The 23,186-nt window shown below is 40.6% G+C and overlaps 2 protein-coding genes across 9 annotated transcripts; one reads left to right on the forward strand and one right to left on the reverse strand.

The window, feature by feature from the left end:
* Positions 1-1,184: 1,184 nt before the first annotated feature.
* LOC135944254 (carboxypeptidase D-like) lies at positions 1,185-21,683 on the forward strand. Of its 8 annotated transcripts, XM_065491080.1 has the most exons (12): positions 7,290-7,416; positions 12,397-12,583; positions 13,253-13,457; positions 16,229-16,362; positions 16,670-16,994; positions 17,087-17,116; positions 17,171-17,347; positions 17,422-17,540; positions 17,600-17,776; positions 18,504-18,602; positions 21,024-21,165; positions 21,278-21,346. In XM_065491080.1, exons 1-11 carry the CDS (start codon positions 7,388-7,390, stop codon positions 21,156-21,158), a joined length of 1,617 nt encoding a protein of 538 aa, XP_065347152.1. In that variant the 5' UTR covers positions 7,290-7,387; the 3' UTR covers positions 21,159-21,165; positions 21,278-21,346. The 8 variants fall into 8 exon arrangements, with proteins under 8 accessions (XP_065347147.1, XP_065347154.1, XP_065347152.1 ...); XM_065491075.1 differs by lacking the exons at positions 7,290-7,416; positions 21,024-21,165 and adding an exon at positions 1,185-1,303 and having other exon boundaries at positions 21,278-21,683; XM_065491082.1 differs by lacking the exons at positions 7,290-7,416; positions 21,024-21,165 and adding an exon at positions 6,126-6,275 and having other exon boundaries at positions 21,278-21,683.
* On the reverse strand, positions 17,369-23,154 carry RfC3 (replication factor C subunit RfC3). The gene is made up of 8 exons (XM_065491083.1): positions 23,007-23,154; positions 22,889-22,953; positions 22,535-22,825; positions 22,315-22,474; positions 22,049-22,260; positions 21,914-21,991; positions 21,702-21,853; positions 17,369-17,521 (listed from the first exon to the last, which is right to left on the reverse strand). Exons 1-7 carry the CDS (start codon positions 23,045-23,047, stop codon positions 21,705-21,707), a joined length of 996 nt encoding a protein of 331 aa, XP_065347155.1. The 5' UTR covers positions 23,048-23,154; the 3' UTR covers positions 17,369-17,521; positions 21,702-21,704.
* Between the last annotated feature and the right edge of the window lie 32 nt (positions 23,155-23,186).

The raw sequence follows: 23,186 nt of genomic DNA on the forward strand, positions 1-23,186 counted from the left end.
ATTTTCGACAAAAACCAAAAATCAGCAATAACCCCCGGTTCTAGGCATATGATATAGAGAGATGCGGTGTCAACCAAAATTAGTTTCGCTCTACAACTTTGAAATTGAAAACCATGTCGAAAATTTATTTAATTTATAATGTTTAATTCAATTTTTAATCCAAGAACCACACATAACACGAGGAAAGTTCCGTGAAAATTTTACAGTGCCATTTTTTATTCGAGATAAGCGGTGGAGCAACGCCTAACGCGACCACTTTGAAAAGCTTAAGAAATATTAGAAGAAAAAGAGTTATAAAGATTTTTTAAGGACATAAAGAAAAAAGTGCGATGTTTTCATTAAAAAGCAAATTTGATTAGCTTTTTTTAGAACATACCTGTACTTGAATTTTAGGGTGTTCATCCAAATTCACCAGTTGCATACGTCCGTAGTGTTCGAAGCCTCCAAAAGATGGCGCCACCGTATACTTTCGTAATAAACTTAATTTTAAGGCACATTGCGCTGTGGTTTCTTACTCAATCCTGCCACTGTGCATTCTTCACTTAATATTATTTCTTTTGACGTGCTGAAAACCAAAATCAGTCCAGCCATTCGCCGTAGAAACGTTGGAAAAGATTTTGCATTTCAAAAAATAGTCTTTCCTGATTCTACGGCGATTGGCGTAACCGATTTTGGTTTTCAGCACGTCAAAAGAAAACATTTTAAGTGAAGAACCCCCACAGTGGCAGGATGGACTGTGAAATCACAGCGGAAATTCCTTAAAATTAAATTTATTACGAAAGTTAGCGGTGGCGCCATCTTCAAACACTATAAGGGCTTAAATACAACTGGTGAAATCGCATTTATTTTCTTTTTAAAAAATATTGACACACTTTTAAAAGGAAAAAATATTCCACGTTTCAACCAAAGTTGAAATTCCGATAACGCCGCCGAGCGTGTTCGTGTTTCCTCTTTTTGGCGAGCGCGCAATCCCCTCGGCGGCTGGCAGGCGAGATGAAATTCGCAAGTGGCGCACGTCGCCTAATTGCAGCAGCCAGCTAGGCGCAGCTAGCTGACAAAATCCACCCCCGAAGGTCGTGAGGCAAAACAAAATAGTGCGGAGGCAGGCGCATGCGTCCGCGCTTTCCGGGGTTGGATTTTTGCTGCTGGCTCGCGTTCGCATCTCGGCGGTTCTCCGTGTCTCAGTGGCTTCGCTTTGGCTCCAGCCGCGCGGCTGCTCTCGCTCTCGCTCTGCTCGCCCGCGCCCTTGCAAAACCGATAGATCTCGCACGGGGATGCAGCCCCCCATCAATCATCCCTGCCGGTGAGTGGCGCAAAGTGCATATAGCAGCTCGAATTTTGCAGAGTGGCTGGGATACTCACAGTCGGCCACATATAAATATATTCGATTGTGATGTGAATATGTGTTTGTGACCTCCGAACTTGTTGCTCGTTCCCGTAGCAGCTCCATATTCGCTCCGGCCTGTTGACAATCCATTGTGCACCTGCCCCAATGCACTTTCGTAGCCGCGGATCATGCGCTGAATTTCTAAAATTGTTTTTCGATGAAATTCAACGAGCTAGTTTTAATTCCTTAATTTATTATTTATTATTTAGGCTAATTTTTAATGAATTTAACTCTTTATTTTATTATTTGGCTTGACTATGGTGTAACTTTGAAAATAATATTATACGAAATTGGTGAAAACTGGACTAATTTAAGTCCTGCTTTTGTTTATTTATTTTTCTGAATGTTCAAAGTCGAGCCAAATCAGATGAATCGGCAGCTGGTGCTCGCTCATTGTCAGCTGCTATAATCGCAGCTATCACATAACAAAAATATACTCTTTGTTATATTTTAAAATAGTGCTACAGAAAACAGACTAATGCAAGGAGCGCAAGAAGCCGTTTTTTAAGAAAAAAACGCATTGAAAGAAATAAAAAAATTGAAAGTCCAGCCAATTTCAAAGAGTATGTATCTAAATTATTTATATTTAATTTATTTATCTTATTTCAGTTTCACTTTATTTTTGTGTCTTTTGAGGTGTAGCTGGTTGATATAAACAAAATATCAATCAATAGAATTTAATTACTTAAGAAGTTGATTATTTAAATAAGCTCGTGTTTTTCTTTTAAGTTTAGAATTAATCTGATAAATCATTTAGCTTTGAAGAAAATGATCAGTATATTATCTGACTGTCATCAAAAATCGCTTGTTTATTGTTTAAAAAAATTAAAATAGCAGATTTTCACGAGTTAAACCAATTAAATAATAAAATTTTGCTATTTTGATGCAAAAAGAACACATTTCCCAGTTTATCTGTGCATTGAGAACACTGGACGAGGGCGTAACTCGTGGGAATTTTGCGTGAATTCTTAGAAAATTAAAAAGAAGGCTTGCAAAACGCAGTAAAATTGTAAAATTTTACCTTTTACCGAAATTTTGAACATTTTAAAAAATATCCTCACTAGATTGTCGATTTACGGAAATAATTTTGCTGACAAGATGCGTCAAAATGCTTCGTGGTCTGAACATCTCATTAACGCTCTATTAAATAATTCATTTTTTGCTGTTTTGCACATTCGTAAGAATTTAATTCTTCAAAATCAAAATTTAGAATATTAGTTAGCTCGTTGAACTGCAAATTTTCGCTTTTTTTCAATCAAAATCCCATCAATTTAAGTCCAAATTATGAAGTTTTTAAAAAATTAAAAAAACAGCGAGAAAATCCCCGCAATTTCTAAATCAGAGGCGAATCGAGCGACTGCAGTCTATGTATTTCGCTCGAGTGAATAAATTTATATCTTTTCTGGTGCACTCTCTGCTGCAGTTAGCAAACATTCCGTATTGAAGGAGGCGCTTGACACCTTTGGCTGTATATAACAGCTTCCTCTCCGAATCTCAAACGACGTCAGATCTCACAATTTGTGAGCACACCAGCTTGCAGAAAGGGTACATCAAAAGACGGCGTACAACAATAGAGATGATGACGGGTGTGAAAGACCTCTGCATCACCTTGAAATCCTCCTCGACGTACCCAAACAAAAAATTGCTTCATTAATTGAGGAGGAAATAAATTAATCTCACACAGGATTTGGAGAGTGTATATATTTTATAAATTGTTAAAAGTCAATATTTAGAAATTGTCAGCTGTTAAATAGCATTAACCCCCTGTCTAAATTTTTCCTCCTCCTTTTTTATCGTCTGTCACGAAAGGATATTATTGCTGGCGCTTTTGATTTGTAACTGCCAGCATCGGTGAAGGAAAAGGTGTTTCCAGAGGGTGACGATAATTGAGTCTGAATGAACACGCACACAAGCCAGCGTGTCATTTCAAGGACAAAATTGCAGCTGTTGCTGCAATCAAACCAAATTAACAACAGCCCCGACCTTTCTCACACGTGTTCGTGTTGACATTTAATTTGAATTTAAATAAACAAATTATATAGAACCAAGTAAGAGTTGCAGAATTATTCCTTTTTATCGAAAAATTTAATGGTTATACCTAGAGAGGGCACCCGGGACAGAATAACTTTTTATCTTCCATAAAAATGCATTATGTGTTTCGGAAAAATGCCAAAAATGGCAGAAAAACAGTTTTTTGCGATGTAGTGGGGTTTTCTGGAAAAACGCGGGTTTTGCGAACCCTGGAAGCAATACGTCCTGGTCGCGGAAAAATTGCGCAGCTTTCAACAACCGAACGCGAGTTTCCTTGTTGCAAGAAAGGGGCAACAATCGATTCGACACATAAAATTTGGGTGCTTGTTGAGTGATGCGAAATTTTACTGATTTTTTTTATTATAGTAAAAAGTCACTGTTTCCGCCGACCTATTTTTAAAAATGAGCACTCTTGCGAGGTTTACAATTTGCATGCAATTGTTATTTGCTGACAAAATTGGGTAGTTTTAAAAGTTAAGTGGAAAATTTAAAAATTACGAATCTGAATTAAGGGGTCGAGGGGAACTAAACAGGGACAAGGTTAAGAGCTAACAGGGACAGGGACGAACCCGAGAGACAAAATGGGACAGCAGTGACGGGATTATTTTTTCTGGGATGACGGGATGAAAAACCCGTCCCGGCGGTTTTTGTTAGTTGAGGAACTCTAAATTGTGAAAAAAAATCATGATTTTTCAATTCGTCCTGGTCCCGGCAAAATTGCGTAACTTTCAACAACCAAACGCGAATTTCCTTGTTGCAAGAAAAGGTCAACAATCAATTCGACAATGAAAATTTGGGTGTTTGTTGAACGTTGCGCAATTTTGCCGGGACCAGGACGAATTATGTAATGCTTTTTCCTTTGTTTTAGAGGTTATTTTTAATTTTTGCAGTATATTAAGTTTTGATTTTTTACAGCTCTCATCTGTCACTTTCACTAAAGGAAAAAAACGCGAAAAAAAAATCGAGAAAATTTGCGGTTTTCAGATTTGAATGAGTCACTGCACAAATTGCGGGGGAACAATGGAAGCATGCAATGGAAAATCAGTTCATATATATACATCGCGTGCTTTTCAGAGCGTGTTCCGTGCACGCACACTTTGCTTTTGGGCCCGAAATGCATGCAATTTCACCTCATATGATGCCCTTTTCGTTTCGTTTGAACCGCTTTTTGCTCTTCTGACTGATTAGTGAGGCATGACACGACGCAATGAATTGAATTGGCTCACAAATGGGTCGCGCTCTCGCTCGGGGCGAAATCATTCGTAATACAGAGCAGCAGAACAAACGAAAAGCCGGCAGATAATAATAATGCTTATAATTGAAACGAGGGCAAAACAAAGCGTCGAATAATCGTTTCTAACCGCGCCGTCAAAAACTAATAAATTCCAACGGGTAAAATATATTTATTTAAATGGTTTTTATTTCTGAGCACGATTTATTTTACAATTTAAGGAATTTTCCTCAAATTTCACAGACTGTTGGATAGGAGTTAAAATCAAGCGGGAAACATTGACGATTTTCGTGAAATTTTTGCAAAATGGGGAATTCAGCTGTTATTGTTCAGTTTCGCCCTGCAAATGTCCAAAAAATTCGTCTTGTAAATTCTAGTTAAACCATTTGATTGTGGTTCACATTAATTTAACGTGCATGCGTCCTGACCAGCGTGGCGGAAGGAAGCTGCATGCCGAGTGAGATGTTTTAGATTTGGAGTGTATATATGGCGCTCGAAAATAAGAACTCGGGGGTTTATTGATTTTCGAATGACGTCAAGCCCGACCAAAGTGAGACTCACTGGTGCACATTGCTCTCTCGGCATATCATTTGACATTACGTGCACATGCGAGAACATCCACGCAGCAGCCGAGCTTTTTTTACAGAAAAAACAAAAGTTATCGGCGTCCACACTCTCGCCGAGACGGAAAATTATAGCGCCAGGGACATGACGAGGTGAAATAAAGTCTAGTTGAGAGAAAATCGTGTGAAGGACTGTTAAAATATAAGCGAAAAAGTAAAATAATTAATAAAAACAATAGTTTTATGGCCTTTAACAGGATAAATTAAGAATTTTTACCCTAGAAATAATTTTTTCCGGTTTAAAAAAATTAAAACTAAAATAGCAATTTTTACAGGAATTTTAGGAACACTTTGAGACCTCAATATTTCATCTCTCTGTGGTCTAATTTAAAAAATAAAGTGTTTTTTGAATTCCTCTCGCTAAGCCCGATCGAACTGGAACCATTTTTTTGTCCTCGGTCAGGGTCAATGGTCAAAACTGTTAATTTTAGGTTTAATTTTAAATTTTGTAAATGAGTTCATGACGTTGGTAGTTTGAAATTGTGTTTTAAAGTTGTTCTATGACGTGTTTGAACTTGTGTGAAAATTTCTGACCGGTGCTATTTTTTATTTAAGAGAAATTCCACCCCAAAACTAAAAAAAAAACATTATTTTTGCATTTTTAAACCTCGAGTTCTATTAAACTGCCCACCGTTAGACTCGTCTCGACCTCCCTTGACCAGTATAAAATTCCCTTCTTTTTAACTTCATACCCTTAATTTCTTTTTACACAGAAATTTAAATCTTACTCGAAGATTCTTTAAACTGAAACTTGGGTGTTCCATTGCGTGTGCGGATGTTTCGGTGGGTAGGGAGAGGAGCGATCGAGTGAACTCACCTGAGCGAGCGCAAGGTACAGTTAGAAAATTTCTTATCCTCGCTGCGGCAGGCGCTGACTGTTAGTAAGTGCACGTACTTTGGTTCGAGAACAAGTCGCTTATTTTATTCCGTGTGTATTTTTGACAACCGAGTGTGACTCGCTTCTGAATATATAGAGCGGCAGTTCCTGTGCACCAGAGAAAAGGTAAAGAAAGATGCATGCACATTGTTTTACATGCAGAATAGCGATGCATTTGCATAATGTCCATCTGCTTGACGCACAGATTTTATTACTTGCCTTTTTCCTTGTTTCTGAGAACTGGGATTTCACACCTGGCAAGTGGGCTCTTGAATATATTTTATTTTAAATGTAAATAAAAAAACGACATGCTAATCACGAATATTTTCTCGTCCTTATTGGAAAATCACGATTTATAAAAAAAATATTGGAATTAATTTCAACCCACTGTAAGCAGTGTGCAGGTTGTCGTGCTCTATTGGTTTATTGACACAATTAATATGGGCGGGAGGAGATGATGTGTGTCTATAACTGTAAATACCCTGTATGGAAGAGGAAACACCGATCCGAGCTAGTCGCAGTTATTAAAAAAGGACTCGGGAATATAGTAGGCGCTGACGTAGACGAAGAGCGAGAATATTCCATCGACCAAAAGTGAAAAGTAGGCGAATATGCGATAAAAAAATGCTGGGAATTGGCGATAAAAAAATACGCAAAAGTGCAAACAACACCTTACGCGTTTGTGACGACAAATTTTAAATAATTTATCTCTGCAGTCTTTCTTTGCGTCACATTAATTATCTTCAACAACTTTCCAACGACGTTCCTGATTTTCCTGTGGATCGTTTTATCTCATCGCTGGAGGGTCATTGAGTAACGCGATCCGAACCTATTTGAGCAGCCCCTCAAATGGACAGTTTTCTAGCCCAGATAAAATGACCCATAGATGGAATTTCCACTCCTCTACTCAGTGTAACACGTAATTCCCTTTTTTCATGGCAAGATAAAGCAATAAATTCTTGCAATCAGCGAATAAATTTTAATTGCGTTTTCTCATTAATGGCGGAATTATTTTTTTATTTTTTTATTTATGCAGACCTGAGAGTCAAGCTAGGAGAATGCTACTAGTTTACGAGTAGAGCAAATAATAAGAAAAACGAGTATGCTGCGCTGACTCGGCTTGGCTTGGGAGTTAGTTATGATGATTTAAAATTTGATGGCATGGCGCTGGTGAGTGGCGGACGCTGGGTAAAAGGCTGTCGGAGCGCCCGCCGAGCACCATTGCCTCTCCATCAGCCATGCAGACCAGTCGAGTGCCCGCCCCGTGGTAAGCGACCAAACTCTATCACTTAAAATCCCACTCTAGTAATATAGTAGTTTATTTAAATAACCCTATAGATTAAAATTGTGTATATATCGAATTGAGATTCTTCCCACGATTTGCTCTTGAGGCGCAGCGCAGCGCCGCGCCGACCTTGGCAAATCAACAGATTTGTATTTGACCGTGGATTTTTTTTTCTTTTTATCTTGGCGTGAATGCTGAATTTATTTAGACAAACAGTGGGTCGGGTAGAATCAGTAGTTTCAAAGAGAGATAGAGAAAGCAAGGATACTTATTTATTGGGGATAAAAAGACCATTTTCTTAAGTGAAAGGCATATGTACACGAGATTGTTCTGAAGGATATACGTACGCAAGATTAATTAAAGATTGTTTCACAGCTCAAGTAAATTAAACATTAATTAAGGCAAACATTTAGTAACATTTTGCATTGTAGACTATAACGAGTAGTTAATTGTTTGCGAAATTTAGCAAACAACAATTAAATTAATTATTTTTTCGCGTGATTTCGATTCTTCTCATCGCGATCTATCCACAGTTGTGCGAATTTGGAGGAAAAGTTCCCTAGTTGGGAAATAAATCGTTGTTTTACAGTAGGGAGACAATGCAAACTTTTTAGCTTCCCTACTCCTAATTTTTAAGAATTTTCAGTTACTTTTCAAAAATAAATATTTTAGGATTGGAATAGAAACTGATACCGAAAAAAATTAATTTTCCGTGGCATGTGGTGCTCATTTGTGAAGGAAACGAAATAAAACGCACTGGATTGGAGCCAACAAATGGCCGTTGCGAAAAGCATATAATAAAAACGCAGAGATGGGATGGAATTTAAATAGAGAATGAGCATGAATGAATGCTCTTAATTAAAGACAATCAAATCCGATTGTGCGGCATGCGATGCCTCGCGTGGCGCACGCGAAAAAAAAAGATTAAAAATCGCGTGCAGACTTGTCATCATAGGACATGCAATTTTCCCATCCAAAGTATGTATGTAGAGAAATGTCACGCTCTCCAGATTAAAAACAATGCATCGCGCTGATTTTGAACTTGGCAGCAAATTCATTTTACCAGGCCTATCTTTATATTGAAAAATGCTCTCTATTGTTTTGAGAATTACAAAAAAAATCAGTGTCTTCTCTCGTCTAAATTCAAAGTGTAATTTGTTTTTCTTATTTGTGCAACAGTTTCAGGCTAAATATCTAAACATGTTAGTTTCTCACAAAATGGCTCAAATAAAATTTAAAAAACAATTTTCAAGAAGTAATAAGTGTAGGGGAATTTATTTTTCTTTGCAATTCGATGATAAATGATGACAATTTACCAATGGAACAGCTTAATTAAAGCAAAAAACCACAATTTTCACTAATTTCAAAATGCCATAATTTCTTTAAATTTATCTTGTCATTTTTTTCGCGATTTTTTTTAAAATTTCTGACAGAACGGTGCTCTGGGAAAATCAAATACATATAAATCTGACGTCTTGTTCTAGAGAGTTTAATTCTTTTTAAGTTAACTTTCATAAAATCAAGCTTCATTTTAAGCAAAAAATTCCAAATTCTATCAGCTTTCCAAATTTGAAAGGTTTTTTGAGGCAACTGAGTTACAAAGTCAAACTCGTACCCTTAAACTCAATATATCTAGTCTTATTTGAAACTCTGTATAAAGAACAAAATAATTTATTTCGGATCAATAGGTATTTTTTTCTTTTGTAATTTTTCCAATGCCAGGGGCATTACTCTCTCAATTTGAATTTTCAAGCAAACAAATTAAACATGTAATGCATATTTGCAAGTCAGAATTAATAACCCACGCAGCAGCTCAAGGTTGCTGCTGTTTACGTAGCTAATTAATGCCTACGTATATTATTTGCATCGAAGTAAATACGTGTTGTGTACGAAATAATGCCTGCCTGCTCACTCGTGCATTTGGCAGAAATCAATGCCGCGCGCGCTCAACCCTTTCCTCAAATGAAACAAAAGTGGATTGGATGGAGTTATATACACACGGAGCGAATGCACGTATACTGCTATTATTTAGCACTTTTGTTTGCTTTGTTTGCTCGTGTGCTGGCTGCTGCTGGCGAGAAAAGATTTCATTTGAGTGCCCTGCCAGCTAAACAATAAACACAGCAGACGGCTTCTACTAACTACAACGTATGTTTTGTCATTAAAACCAGCAAACGCGCAAGCTGGCAAAAGCACGGACTGCCCTGATTAACATGTTTTCCGCATTTCTGCTTCTAATTGAATAATATAATCGCGTAGTCTGCACGTGTTTCGCTTGCATTTGTTTATGCTTATGATTCTTGTTTGTTAAATCGCGACTAGAAGCACACCCGAGGAAATTAATTCCACGTAGTACGTTCTAGGGAATGTGAAAATCAGATTTCACGAATTTTTAAAATTAATTTAAATTTGCAAAACCAGTAAATTGATGAATTAATCATGATTTTGGCTGAAAATCCTGGAAAAGGTCGTATATTACGATTTTCCCACTTTATTTTGTTACTCTTCCGGGAAACTGCGCTCCCATTTGAAAATTCCCGCAAGCAACAGCCTCTTCGATTCACAAAGAATCCGTTGGAAGTGTTTTTCATTAAAAATTGACATTTTTCCAACGATTTAACTCGAAAAAAAATCGGTTATACGTCGTTTGAAGTGGAAAAGAAACATGTTGCTGTTTTACCGAAGGAAATTAGCTGTATAATATAAATTCTGAACGTTTAGAACCCAATTTTTCTCCTCAACATATTTTTTTAGCTAATTAAAGACGCAGAAAAAAACTGGTTTATTTTAAACAAGCAAAAGTCGTTCAAATTTGCAGCAGGAAATTATCTGCAATTTTCAGACAATTTATTTTATAGCTCCGGTCCTAAACTGGAAGCTTTTAGTCTCAAAACAGAAACTTTGCTGTAAAAATATGTAAAATTAATGATTAAATATATAAAAATTCTTGTTTAATGAATAACAAATATCAGGTTTTCATACACACTCCATGAATTTCCCCCCTTTCAGGTGAAAAAGCGGATCATTCTGGATAAAATTGACTCTCGTTGGAAGTTGGAAGCTAAAACGTCAGTTATTAGCTAACCAGAATGATCCAGAATAGAAAAAAATTGCTGAAAAAGAGACAAGGAAAAATATAGTTCCAAGCAACGCCTGTGTATTTCATTCAATTTATACATTTTCCTGTGCGGGTGTTTGAAATTCTAATTTCGCTCCAATTCCGTTTTAAATCTCAATTAAACATAATTATTCACGACGAGATAAGCATGGGGGCTGTTTAATCGGCCGACGCATGCACACATACGCGGCGGTTTATTTGTGAGAGTAGGCGCTTTTGTGGGTTTTGCGGAATTTTATTACGACGGGAAGCTCGGCCGGGGCTTAAAGCGTTTAATAAATGCGTGTGCCTCCTAGCGCCAGGCAGAGAGCCAAAATGTTTTGATTAGATCAAAAGCCAGCTACGCGGGCGATCCGGAATTTTTCGCAGGCCTGGAAAACGCTTGCTGCATATAGATTAACAAGCAAAATTGGATTGCTCCAATCTCCAATTACGGCCGCCGCTGGTCACAAAGTTTATTTTCTATTCCAACGAGATGTGTTCGTTTTGTAGCTAACGTTGGGATAGTTTGAAACAAAATTGTCTCGTTTTTACGCTTGAAGATGTACTGAGACTGACAATGAGAGCTCAAAGCCCTCTCCGAGCGCAAAAAAATCAAGGAACAATTGAAAAAAATTTGGTGACATTAACTTTGATTTAATTAGCAAGGGGATCCTCTGTAAATTAATTTTATAAATTTTAAGTTGCCTTTATAGTTCTTAAAAAATCATAAAAATTGGTCAGATGTCAATTCAAATTTTTTTAATCGATATGAAACATTTGCAAACTTATCTGGGAAAATATAACGGCTTGTTTTTATTAAAAAATAGAGTTTTCATAAAATGATCAAGCATGTTAAATTTTTAAATTATTTAAAACGGCTTTTTTTTAATTTTTCCAGCTAAAAATTTCAAATTCCAAAAGGCCAGATTTTTGCTCTAGCACTCATAGCTCGATGGACCAAATTAAAAGGAAACAACAACCTGATTTTATTTGCTTTTGTTTGTCCTGCTTTGGAGCGGAACTCGCAAGCATCCTGTGCTGGCATGACAGACACGGTTCAAAAACCTTTTCACATCCTTTAATTTCTTTATAAAAATGTGAGCGCTTTTAGCTGTAGAAGTGAATAAGTGCATGTTATTTGTCTCACATCGGATCGATGCAAAAAGTGACACGGTGACAAATCGGCCAACAAATAATAATAAAAGGGGGTGAACTCGCTCGCTCGGTGGAGTGTGGTGGCATTGATCTGCAAAAAGAGGCGGTGGCGGCGGCGGCAAACTAGTTCCGCGATGACATGCTAACACTGAAAAGTGTTGCTCCGCTCAGACTGCTTTTTCAGGCGTGCAATGGAAATGTGTTTATTCCTGTTTGAGCGATCACAATGAGGCTGCGTCACAATGACCTACATTGTTCCGCGTGTCGAGAGCGAATTATCGCACACCACACATGACAGCCCGTCGAAACAGAGATATTCCCAAAGAAAAAGAAAAAAAGACCGGTAAAAATAATATAGGAATATTTTGGAACTAAAAAAATTCAGGAACATCCGTAAATTTCTATATCAGACGACCTTTTCGCGTTGAAACCGCTATTTTTTTGTGCCGGCCACTCGGGGGTGATTTACACAGGGTTGTTTATTGCAAGTGGTGTGTCCTGGCTGATTTACGACCACGCTGCTTGAATTACACACTCTTTCGTGCGTCATTGCCATTGCACACCTGCAGATCAGTAGCTAATCCGTTTTCCCTGACTGATCGTTTTGCGTCTGGTAACCCTCAGCGCGACGACGAAGATAAATTTACTTTTGTGCCCGTGTGCGATCGCATTTATTTATTAATCGATTATTTTGTTTCGTGTTGCAGCTGTAAAAGCGGCAGGATGAAGACGGGGTCGTGGTGCACAACCTCCCTGGTCGTGGGTCTCATCTACCTGTACATCTTGGCTGTCGAGGAAGTGATGGGCCAGCAACACACCGACTTCAACAGCAGACCTTTAGGCTTCGAGTCACCTGACCGGTTTTACCCTGGCGCCGCTCAGGTCCGTATAATGGTCAGTGTCCAAATCGAATTTGCAATTTGGATGGTGATTCGTTAGAAAAATTCAATTATTTTTACGGAAATTCTTAAAAACCGTCTTTGACAAAGTTTCTGAGCACACCAATCGATTCCTGAGGGTGGAATTAGGTGAAGCGGATGTTTTTTCCGACCTAAAAGTGCAGCGCGACGTGCGAACTTTTTTCCCGCCAAAACATATACGAGAACTGCGCATGCGTCAGAGCTAGTTTGAGCACTTGCAGAGAGACCGTCTGTACGAATGACTTCTTGGTCAGATCCAGTCAGCTCTGACGCATGCGCAGTTCTCGCATTCATATTGTTTTGGCGGGAAAAAAGTTCGCACAACGCGCTGGACTTTTTGGTCGGAAAAAACGTCCATTTCACCTAATTCGAGCCTCAGGAATCGATTGGTGTGATCAAAAACTTCGTCAAAGACGGTTTTCAAGCCCAAAAATTGATTTTACATAAGAAATTCTTCCAACTGAAAGAAATTTCAGCAAATTTTAAAAACTACCGAAAAAAGAAAATCAAATTTGCAAGATGGGCTAGAAAAATTTGAAATGTGTAGTCATTAAATTTTTATCTGCCTGTTTTTTTAAGAATTAAATTAATTTTTAATCTTGTCTTGTACAGGAATTTCTTAATTTGGACTCTTGTGTTTCAGCAATCTCAGGGTTCCGTGTTCAACGTTCCTTTGGATTCGTTCAGCTCGCCTTCGGAGCCTACGCCCAGCGTTTCGAGCGCAAATTCCGACTACGGAGTCGAGTTCAAGTACCACGACTACAACGAACTGACCCAGTTCCTGCGGCTGACCAGCTCACGTTTCCCCAGCCTCACTGCCCTCTACTCGATAGGAAAATCTGTCCAGGGTGAGTGAAATACGACCTTCCTCAAGGTTAACCACGCACGCAATGCTCTTTCTCGACGCGCAAATGAATGTTTTGGTCGTTTGCCAGATGCGTGTGTGCAGAGTGTGGCTGGCGCAATGCATGAATATTTAAATGTCGATGACCGCGAATGGATAGAAACGGCGGAAAATGTAACTTCTCAATCTCTTTTCGGGACGACGAGCCGCAGCAGCTAGAGTGCCTTCTCGTCCTGCTATGAAAAGCAGGCTAGCTGCTCAATTATTTAGGTCACGTTGCGCAAGTACAGAAAAATCCACGCCCGCTTAATGACAGCAAAGTTTTCACAGCACTAAATTTCTTCCCCTGATCGTGCGAGAGGCAAACGCTGAGCTGTTTTCCACCCTTGCTCTCTACGTGACTTGGGTTTATGCAGTTATTTTCTGTCCGTCCAGAGTTTCTCGACATTTTAACAGCAAGAAAATTCCGGATTTAAAATTTTGACTAGGAAAAATTAAAGAAAAATGGTTCTCATCTCGTTTTTAAGGGTCAAAAACCGCAAAATTTAGTAAATAAAAATGTTTTTAATATTTCCAAATCGTTTAAAACAGTTTTATTTCCAAATTTGACACTTTTTGTCCATTTCCCGCCATTTGCAAAATCTCCAGACCCTATTTTCTATTTTAAAAATAACAAACTACATCTGCATGTCGCATGTTTTGAAACAAACGATAAAAACCCGACGCTGTTTTGCAAAATTTATTTTTATTTTGGTCCGCGCTGAAGTGCAAAGCCGGGCTGAAAAGTGACGCACGACCGATTTTTCCGCGCAATGAACTTTTCCCTCTTGGAGGTTTTCCAAGTCGGAACTTTTTCGCCAATTTCGCTCTCAGCGGCGAGGCGTGGACCCATTAATACACATACTGGCCAAATCTGTCAAAAGCATTAATCACTTTGGCCGGCGGCGGCACCGAATGCGATCAACCGCCAAATATAATTCCAATATCGCTCTCGCCTAATGGCAAACACATGAAGATTAATTGTAAAACGGTCGCGCGCGCCACTACCATAATATAATAGACACCAAATTCGCCGTCAAATCACTTAAGAGGCTTTTTGCGGCGTGTCGCGTGGGCCTTTTACCCAATTGGCCCGAAACTTTTCTTGTTTTTGTTTTGGCGTATTTCCCTCGAGCCGCCGGAAAATGCAAAACTCTCTGTTCCACTTGGCAAACTGCCTCACACCGAAAAAGCGACCATAAATAACATCGAGATGGAAAAGTTTCTGGCTGGCTCCGAAATTGTCCATAAACTTCCTCTTTTTGCGGTTTGCGACGAGACTGATGAGCAAAACGTTGACAACAATAACAGAAAATTTTAAGCTTTTTAGATTTGAAAAAATGAAATTATAGCCCGAACCTCTCTGCTCAGCGTTTTAATCAATAAGAAATAAATAAATATATGCACCGCAGAGGTCTGAGAATCCGTTGCAACGATCGAGTCTTGAATATTATTCAATCTCCTTAGGTAGCAACAAAACAGCTGTAAACACAATTACAAATACGGTGTCGGTGAATCGCTCTGCTGAATATTCGCCGATCGCGCCGCAGCTGAGTCAAGGTTTGCGCAAATAAGGCTCTCATTAAGAACAATCAAAGGGGGATCATTGACATTGGCGGCGGTGTGCAGGGTGCGTGTGAGAGATTCCTAACGGCAGACCGGCTGCTAATCTGTCCCGTTATAATCGAGAATAACCGGATAGCCTTTTACCTTGGATTTCGTTCTACGGTGCTGCTGCTGCGAAACAAGGAGACTCTTGCTTGCTTTCTTGCTTGCCCATATATTCCCCCTGCAGCCGAGAGAAGAGAAGGAAAGGAAAAATAATAATAAAAAAAACACCGTCGTTTCAACACTCGCGGCTAATTAACTCCTGACGAAAACGAGAAGATTATCGCCAGACGAGCGGCGCCAGGTGCTTTGACCCCGCACCGCACCGGCAAACTTGTTTCTGCACTCAAGTAGTGGCCATATTTATTACTTATTTTTATACACCCACCGATTTCCTGGTGACAGGAGGCAGAGACGAGGCATATTAAAAAAAATTAAATGGCAAGACGTGTATTACAAAAATGTCCTAAAAACGAATCAGTGTTTTTTTTAAGTGCGTGCGTGCAGTAAATTCCACGGCGCGGCGCATTTTTTCGCTTGGAACTCGCAAACTAGCCTAATTACCGCAATTTTTTTCACGGTCGATAGCCAATAGTTGCACGCGCGCCGGACTGTCGTCGAGTAAGAGGTGCGAGAACTGCCGCTATACGTTTACGGTTACTTTCCAAGCATTTTTCGCGTATTGTCCACCACGAGATAAGTGTCAATTTAATCAGCAGGCCCAAAATGGGCCAACACGTGTGTAAAAATGCAATTTTCTCTTATTCCAACGAACAAATTTAGCCAAAAAAATCACGATTCCAAATTCGAGACCTTTTGAATGATGAAAAATCGAAAGTAAGTTCAGCGATATTTGGTTGGATTTTTCAAAAACGCTCCCGCAAACCTGAGGGGATATAGGGGCCTCAAGACATGCGGGATTATTATCTGTCCCCTAATTTTCAGGCAAATCTGCAAACAGTTTAAAGGTTTTTAGGCGCAGAAAATGATCTTGTCCCTAAAAATATCAAATTTTATCTGGCTTTGTTGCCTTGTCTGGCTTATAAATAACGATATTATGCCTCGATTGTAATGTGACTTTGATGAGAACAAACACTGATAACAATCTGTGTGACGTTGTGCTTTCAGGTCGCGACTTGTGGGTCATGGTGGTGTCCGCCTCCCCGTACGAGCACATGATTGGCAAGCCGGACGTCAAGTACGTGGCCAACATGCACGGCAACGAGGCCGTCGGCCGCGAAATGATGCTGCACTTGATCCACGTGAGTCGCTCCCCAATGGCATGCTGCCCCTATTGATTTTGCGCGCGCCACACACAGCTAGAGAGCGAGATGAGAAGCGGCAGGGTGCTGCTGACAATGACGGAGTAGGGTGGCTACGGCTAGCCGCTCTCCACACAAACAAAAAACCCCGTTGCTCTTGTTTTACTGACCACTCGGCGGGGGATCCATTTCTCCCGACAAAGAGTGAAAGCGAAATTTCCTGCTCTATAATATGTTTGAAAATATTTTAAATTAATTAATTGAGGCACTCTTATTCGAACTGGTTCAAATTAATTATTTTTTTCAGTACTTGGTGACCAGCTACGAGACTGACCAGTACATTAGGTGGCTTTTGGACAACACAAGGATCCACATCCTGCCCTCGATGAACCCCGACGGCTTCGAGGTGGCCCGCGAAGGCACCTGCGACGGAGGACAAGGCCGGTACAACGCTCTAGGCTTCGATTTGAACCGCAACTTCCCCGACTACTTCAAGCAGAACAACAAGAACCCCCAGCCCGAGACGGACGCCGTCAAGGAGTGGGTGTCCAAAATCCAGTTCACCCTGTCGGGCAGTCTGCACGGCGGCGCCCTCGTTGCCAGCTACCCCTTCGACAACACCCCTACCACAAGTAAGAATTTAATTTAAATAATTAATGCCAAATCGAGAGATAGGGACAAAAATAAATAAAGAGCCAATCTTTTTCCTAAACTGCTTTCAAAGGACTTTGCAAAACCTCAGCTTCGTGTTCAGGTATCTGTCCCCTGATACACTTCAGAAGACTAATTTTTAAAAAAATTCTTCCAGGCTTCAACAGCTACAACTCGCCACCCTCCGTCACTCCCGACGACGATGTGTTCAAACACTTGGCCCTCACTTACTCCTCGAACCACGAGGAAATGCACCGAGGAGAGCCCTGCAAGGCCGGCACCCCGTCCTTCAACCAGGGTATCACCAACGGAGCTTCCTGGTACCCACTCACAGGTAAAATCAAATTCTGCGGTACATTTATACAAAATTTAATCTTAACATCGACAAAAAAAATTAATACAAAACAGGCGGAATGCAGGACTTCAATTACGTTTGGAACGGATGTATGGAGGTCACGATCGAGATGTCGTGCTGCAAGTATCCTGCCAGGTCACAGCTGCCCAAATTCTGGGAACAAAACCGACTGGTATAAATTATTCATACGAGAAATGATGGTTTTTGTTAAAAAGGACGATTTTGTTTCAGCCCCTTGTGAAATATCTGGCCGAAGCGCACCGCGGAGTGCAAGGCTTCGTGCAGGACGAGAACGGCAACCCTATTGAAAAGGCGTCGCTCAAGGTCAAGAGCCGCGAGGTCGGATTCCACACAACCAAATACGGAGAGTTCTGGCGAGTGCTGCTGCCTGGCCAGTACATTCTCTCGGTGCGTATTGACATTAATTTATTAGAACCAAAAGGACACAATTTGCGTAATCGTTTTTTTTAAATTAGCTAATTGTTTTCGATTTTTGACCGTGCAAATCGATTTCTGGGAGTCACAATCGGACCATTAGGTTGGCAAGGCGTGCCGGAAATCGGTGGACGTGTTGACACCGTTAATTTGGCCGATTTTGGCACTGGCTAAGGATTGAGACGAGAGCTCAAAAATGCTGGTTGTAACCGTGGCGCTGCTGTCTCGATCTTTGGCCAACCAGAGAACCACTCCCTTCTCTCATTGGTCGCCGGCGTTCTCGAGACTAAGGGTTTGAACGAAAAAGCACCAAAGTAACGGTTTTTAATTTCGGCACGCCGCGACCAGATAGATTTGGCTGCTAACCCTAATTCGATTGTCAGGAAACGATTGGCACTCTTAAAAATGAAATCCCAGCGCAATTCTGACCAGGATTCGCCAATTTTTCAATTTTTTTGCGCATTTTCCAAATTTAATCCCGAAAATGTTTAATTTTGCCCAGAAAATTTTGGAAAATTACGAAGAATGTTTAAATTTTAGGTCTCTTAGTGAAACAAATTTTGTAAAAAGATTTTTGGTCCTCCATCATGAGAATTTTTGATTAAAAAAATGCGCAAATAACCCGCAAAATTTTTGCGTGGGTTTTTTGCAGTTAAATTCATGTTTTTGCGAACGTTTTTCGACGATTTTCCCATTTTAGGTGTTCGCGGAAGGCTACTACCCTCGCGAGGTGGAGTTCGCCGTGGTGGAGCAGCACCCGACGCTGCTGAACGTGACCCTGGTGGCTGGCGCGGGCAAGGTAGGTCATCGGCCTCAGCAGAGGCGCAAGCCGCATCCGTTCGAGACGCCGCCCTGGCTGGGCGGCAGCGGTGCTGGGACAGGCATGGGTGTTCTGGTCACGCGGGGTCCTCCGCTGACAAACGTGGTGGGCAACCGGGGCGACATCGGGGACAACACTAACCCCCCCGGTGACATTGGTGGTGGCACTAACACGCGAGCCAATGATCAGTTCAAAGCAGTCACGACTTCCTCTTCGCAGAGCAACAACGTCGAGCCCTACACTTTCTTCAATCCGGGCTCGTTCGCGCCCGTCACTTTCTCGCCCAGGCAGCCCGACATCCCCTCGTCGGCCGCCGGCAGGCCCCCGCGGCTCGCCGTGGCGCTCGCCACCGGCTGCTTGCTTGCCTGCTTCTTCCGAGTGCAATAACGACTTTTTTCTTGCCGTGCCGGACGATATTCTTGTGTTTCTATATGACTAGTCATGATGAGGGATATTTTTTATTATCCCTCGCATTCTCTCTCCGCCGCTGTTTGCAGACTTTTGACAGTGCATGTGATCTTTCTGGGTTCATTTTAAGCTGAATCTCATTCAAATATTTTCCTAATTTATTTTAAACTATTGTGGCAAGGGCCCGAGGAAGATGTTGGCACAGCACAATTGCACCTTTTCTCAGGTCCAATCAGGGTGACCAGGAAAAACACAACAGCTTGTTCTAAAGAAGAATCGCATAGTGTTCGAAGCCGCTAACAGATGGCGCCACCGTATACTTTCACAATAAATTTAATTTTAATTAACTTCCGCTGTGATTTCAGACTCACTCTTGCCACTGTGCATTCTCCAATTAAAATGCTTTCTTTTGACATGCTGAAACCCAAAATCAGTCCAGCCATTCGCTGTAGAAACGTTGGAAAAGATTTTGAATTTCAAAAAATAGTTTTTCCCGACTCTACGGCGATTGGCTTAACTGATTTTGGTTTTCAGCACGTCAAAAGAAAACATTTTACGTGAAGAACTCCCACAGTGGCAGGATGGACTGTGAAATCACAGCGGAAATTCCTTAAAATTAAATTTATTACTAAAGAACACGGTGGCGTCATCTGTTGGCGGCTTTGAACACTAAGGGCTAACACAACTGGTGACTGTTTTTTTTTCTTTCGAGGATATTTTTTCCCTGGCTTTGAATTACGAATAAAATATCCTGAGCCACATTAGAGGTGCAATGGCGCTGTCACTACATTTTCCCAGAGTCACGGTGTGGAGTGATTTCACAATTTCATTTGATTTAAGTATATAAAGGCACAAAGTCAAACAAAAAAGCACAATACTAGTCATTCAAGTGCAAAACTGCCGGGTCTGTACCAAAATCTTTTCTTCACAGCTGCACTTTCTTGTTTGAGGTGTACAATCCATAAGTCGTGTTCTGAATTCGAGTGAATGTTGTTACAAAATAATGTACATAACTCTCTGAACGCCTATTGATCTCTCTGTTGCTTAAAAAACGAGATAAAATATAATGTAATAAAAATACAGGTTCCTCCTTACGCGGGAACGCCCTTCTGGCCACAACATAGAGCATTAGATGACGAAAAAGAGGTACTAATATAGTGGCATAAATTAAACATATAAAAACATAATTGTTAAAAACCAATTTCAGATAAATTCTAGCGATTAAACATTTTTTGGAGTTAAATGAAATTAAGTGCCTTTGAGAACTGTAACACTACACCAAATATTACTGTTGAACATGTACTGATAAGAATTATTTTGTAAAAAACAAACAAACAATGTCTTTTAGTCCCGCCGCTATAGATAAATTATAATCCTAATAATAAAATTGAAACAACGTGCTAGACAATTAATCCAGGGTTTGAGTCGCATGATGCATGTCTCAGCATGAACAGTTAACCCTTTTATAAAAACGCTTCAACTTAAAGTAACACTGGAATTCCTGAGGGTCGATAAAAAGTGCCGAAAATAGGTAGAAAACCGTTACATTGGCGGTTTTTTGGTCTGAACTTAGCAACAAGAATGCCGTCGACCAATCAGGGTGCTCTCTGATTGGCGCTTGCCTATAATCGAGACAGCAGCGCCAAAGTGACAGTCAGCGCAATTAAGCACTTGCTATCACTGTGGCGCTGCTGTCTCGATTTCAGACAAGCGCTAATCATCCCTTCTCTGATTGGTCGATGGCGTTCTCTTTGCTAGGTTCAAACCAAAACCCGCCAAAGTAACAGTTTCTACTTTCCCGCTGATTTTCGGCACGTCGTGTCGAACTGTCGACTGGGTGATTCGGCTGTTTAACTTATTCTGACCCTCAGGAAACGATTGGCGCACTGTCTATAATTCAATACAAGTGCTACTTTAATCCTGGGTCCACATATTTGTAAATTATGTTCGTGTAAATCGGAATTAAACTAATGGCATCGAACACACGTACAGTTGGAATCTGATGGAATCAAAACACAAGTTGGCACACAAGGACCACTTCTCAACCTCACCTCCTCCACCCTCACACAACTCAGTAATAACAAAAACAGTAGCAATCTAGAGTCTCTCACATTTCCACAAGACTGAAGGAAAGGTAATCATTGTAGTCTCTTCTTTACTTTTCTCATTTTTTTGTCTTGTAAATAAATCAGTGTGTGTCCACTCTTGGAAACTGGAGCGATTTTTAATCCGAATTTTTCCGATAGCCCGACGGATTCAGACCTCCGCAGGCTCCGCAGCGAGGACCCCCCTTCCCCCCGCAACAGTTCGCGCACCATCAGCAACAATTCAAGCAACCAGCGGACCCCAACTCTGGCATTTTCTCGAGTTTAAGCAGCGGATTCAACAGTCTAGTTAGCAACATTTTCGGCTGAGTTTGTTCTTTCAATTCCTAACCAACTCCTTTTCACCAAGACGACACAAAGCGATTGTTATTTATTGAAAAAACGAGACTAGCAGCAAGTTGTTTCATCTTGCCTTAAATGGAGAAATCAACAGCCAAAGAAGTTTCGGAGGGAATCTCGGGAGGGGTGGCGTCAAATTCAAATATTCATCTTGTAATTTAAGTTTGACACGCAATAAATCTATCTATCTAGTTTTTAATAATAAGAAGTTTCATTTTATTCCTACCTTTCACGACTCCATGCCGATTTTTCTGGCCACTTGGAACGCAGCGACCAAAGAGCTCACTTGCACACTCTCCTCGGTGCCGAGAGCCAGACGCTCCTCGATATTCGCCAGCTTGACCAGAATTTCCATCCTGATCTTCGGCGGCAGCTCAACTGGAAAATAATAAATGAATTAATGAGACTTGAGCTCTGATTCCTTGATAAATCACATACTTCTGTGCACATAAAGGTGAATTTCAGTCAGAATGTCATTCAGTGCCAACCCCTTGTTGATTTTCAACTCTTGAATATCTGATTGGGACAGTTAAATGATTAAAAAAAGGTTTCAAATCATCTGAAATTACTTACTGTAATAAGCAACCCTGAATTGCTCGTTGAGGAGCCACTTGACGATGTTTGCAATGTCAGAGCGCAACGGTTGGCCCACGCAGGAGTAAACCGAGTCTTCGTTTACTTCCGGGTAAGCCATGGAGGTACTTTGCAAAATATTTAGGACCTTTCTCATGTCCCCGTTGGAGAGGGTTAACAAGGCCTTTTTGCCATTTTCCGTGACTGGAACCCTACAAACGTTTGGGTTTAAAAAAGTGGAATAATGCGTGACGACGCATTATTACTTTTCCTGCTCGATAACATGCTCCAGCCGTGGCAGCATCTGCTCCGTTGTGAGGGGCCCAAATCGGAATCTGGTGCACCTCGACTGCACTGCAGGAATGATTTGGTTCAGGTAGTTGCAGATGATGCAGAATCTGACGTTGTCAGTGAACTTCTCGATGACTGCAATTCAATACATACATACTTGTGATTTTTAAATAAAATTAAAAAGAAAATTTTTACCTCTGCGGAGAGCATTCTGAGCATCATTGGTCATCGCATCTGCCTCGTCAAGGATGATCAGTTTGTGGCCCTTGTTGAAAATGGTTTTCGTGCTGGCGAAGCTCAAAATTTGGCCTCGCACGATTCCAATGCCTCTGTCGTCGGAAGCGTTGAGCTCCAGCACCATCGAGGTGAACATCGCCGGTGAATAGAGTTGCCGAGCGCAGGCCAGGATTGTGCTCGTCTTACCCGTGCCCGGCGGTCCGTAAAACAGCAGGTGAGGTAGCTGGTCTTCGGTGATGAATCTGTTTACTGCAAATTAAATTAGAGACAATGCAAATAAATAAGAATCAGATAGGAAAAATTAAAACTCACTTGTCTTAATAATGTCTTCGTGGGAAATGAGGCTGTCCAAGGTGCTCGGCCGGTATTTTTCCACCCTGCAAATTCAAGAATTATAATAAATAAACCCTTATATATCTTTAATTATTACCATGGCAAGTTGCCCTGTTTGGATTTCTCTCCCTCAACCATGACAAAGCGTGGAAAAGTACAAAAACTCGAAGACAAAACAAAAATATTGGCAAAACAGAGCGAATTCCCGCTAATTCAGTCAGCTGGCAACAGTGCTGCCATGACGCATGCGCACAACAGCTCCATAGGGGACCAGACA

Source organism: Cloeon dipterum, chromosome 4 (genome assembly GCF_949628265.1).
Source record: "Cloeon dipterum chromosome 4, ieCloDipt1.1, whole genome shotgun sequence".
NCBI lineage: Eukaryota > Metazoa > Arthropoda > Insecta > Ephemeroptera > Baetidae > Cloeon > Cloeon dipterum.

Excerpts from the sequence above, each read along its gene's own strand:
- LOC135944254 (XM_065491075.1), top strand. The coding sequence starts at position 1,275 with ATGCAGCCCCCCATCAATCATCCCTGCCG. Across the intron at positions 17,777-18,503 it reads CTGGCCAGTACATTCTCTCG|GTGTTCGCGGAAGGCTACTA; the intron begins GTGCGTATTGAC and ends TTCCCATTTTAG. Across the intron at positions 18,603-21,277 it reads TGGTGGCTGGCGCGGGCAAG|CCCGACGGATTCAGACCTCC; the intron begins GTAGGTCATCGG and ends TTTTTCCGATAG.
- RfC3 (XM_065491083.1), bottom strand. The coding sequence starts at position 23,047 with ATGGTTGAGGGAGAGAAATCCAAACAGGGCAACTTGCCATG. Across the intron at positions 22,954-23,006 it reads AAACAGGGCAACTTGCCATG|GGTGGAAAAATACCGGCCGA; the intron begins GTAATAATTAAA and ends TTGAATTTGCAG. Across the intron at positions 22,475-22,534 it reads TCAGAATGCTCTCCGCAGAG|TCATCGAGAAGTTCACTGAC; the intron begins GTAAAAATTTTC and ends ATTGAATTGCAG.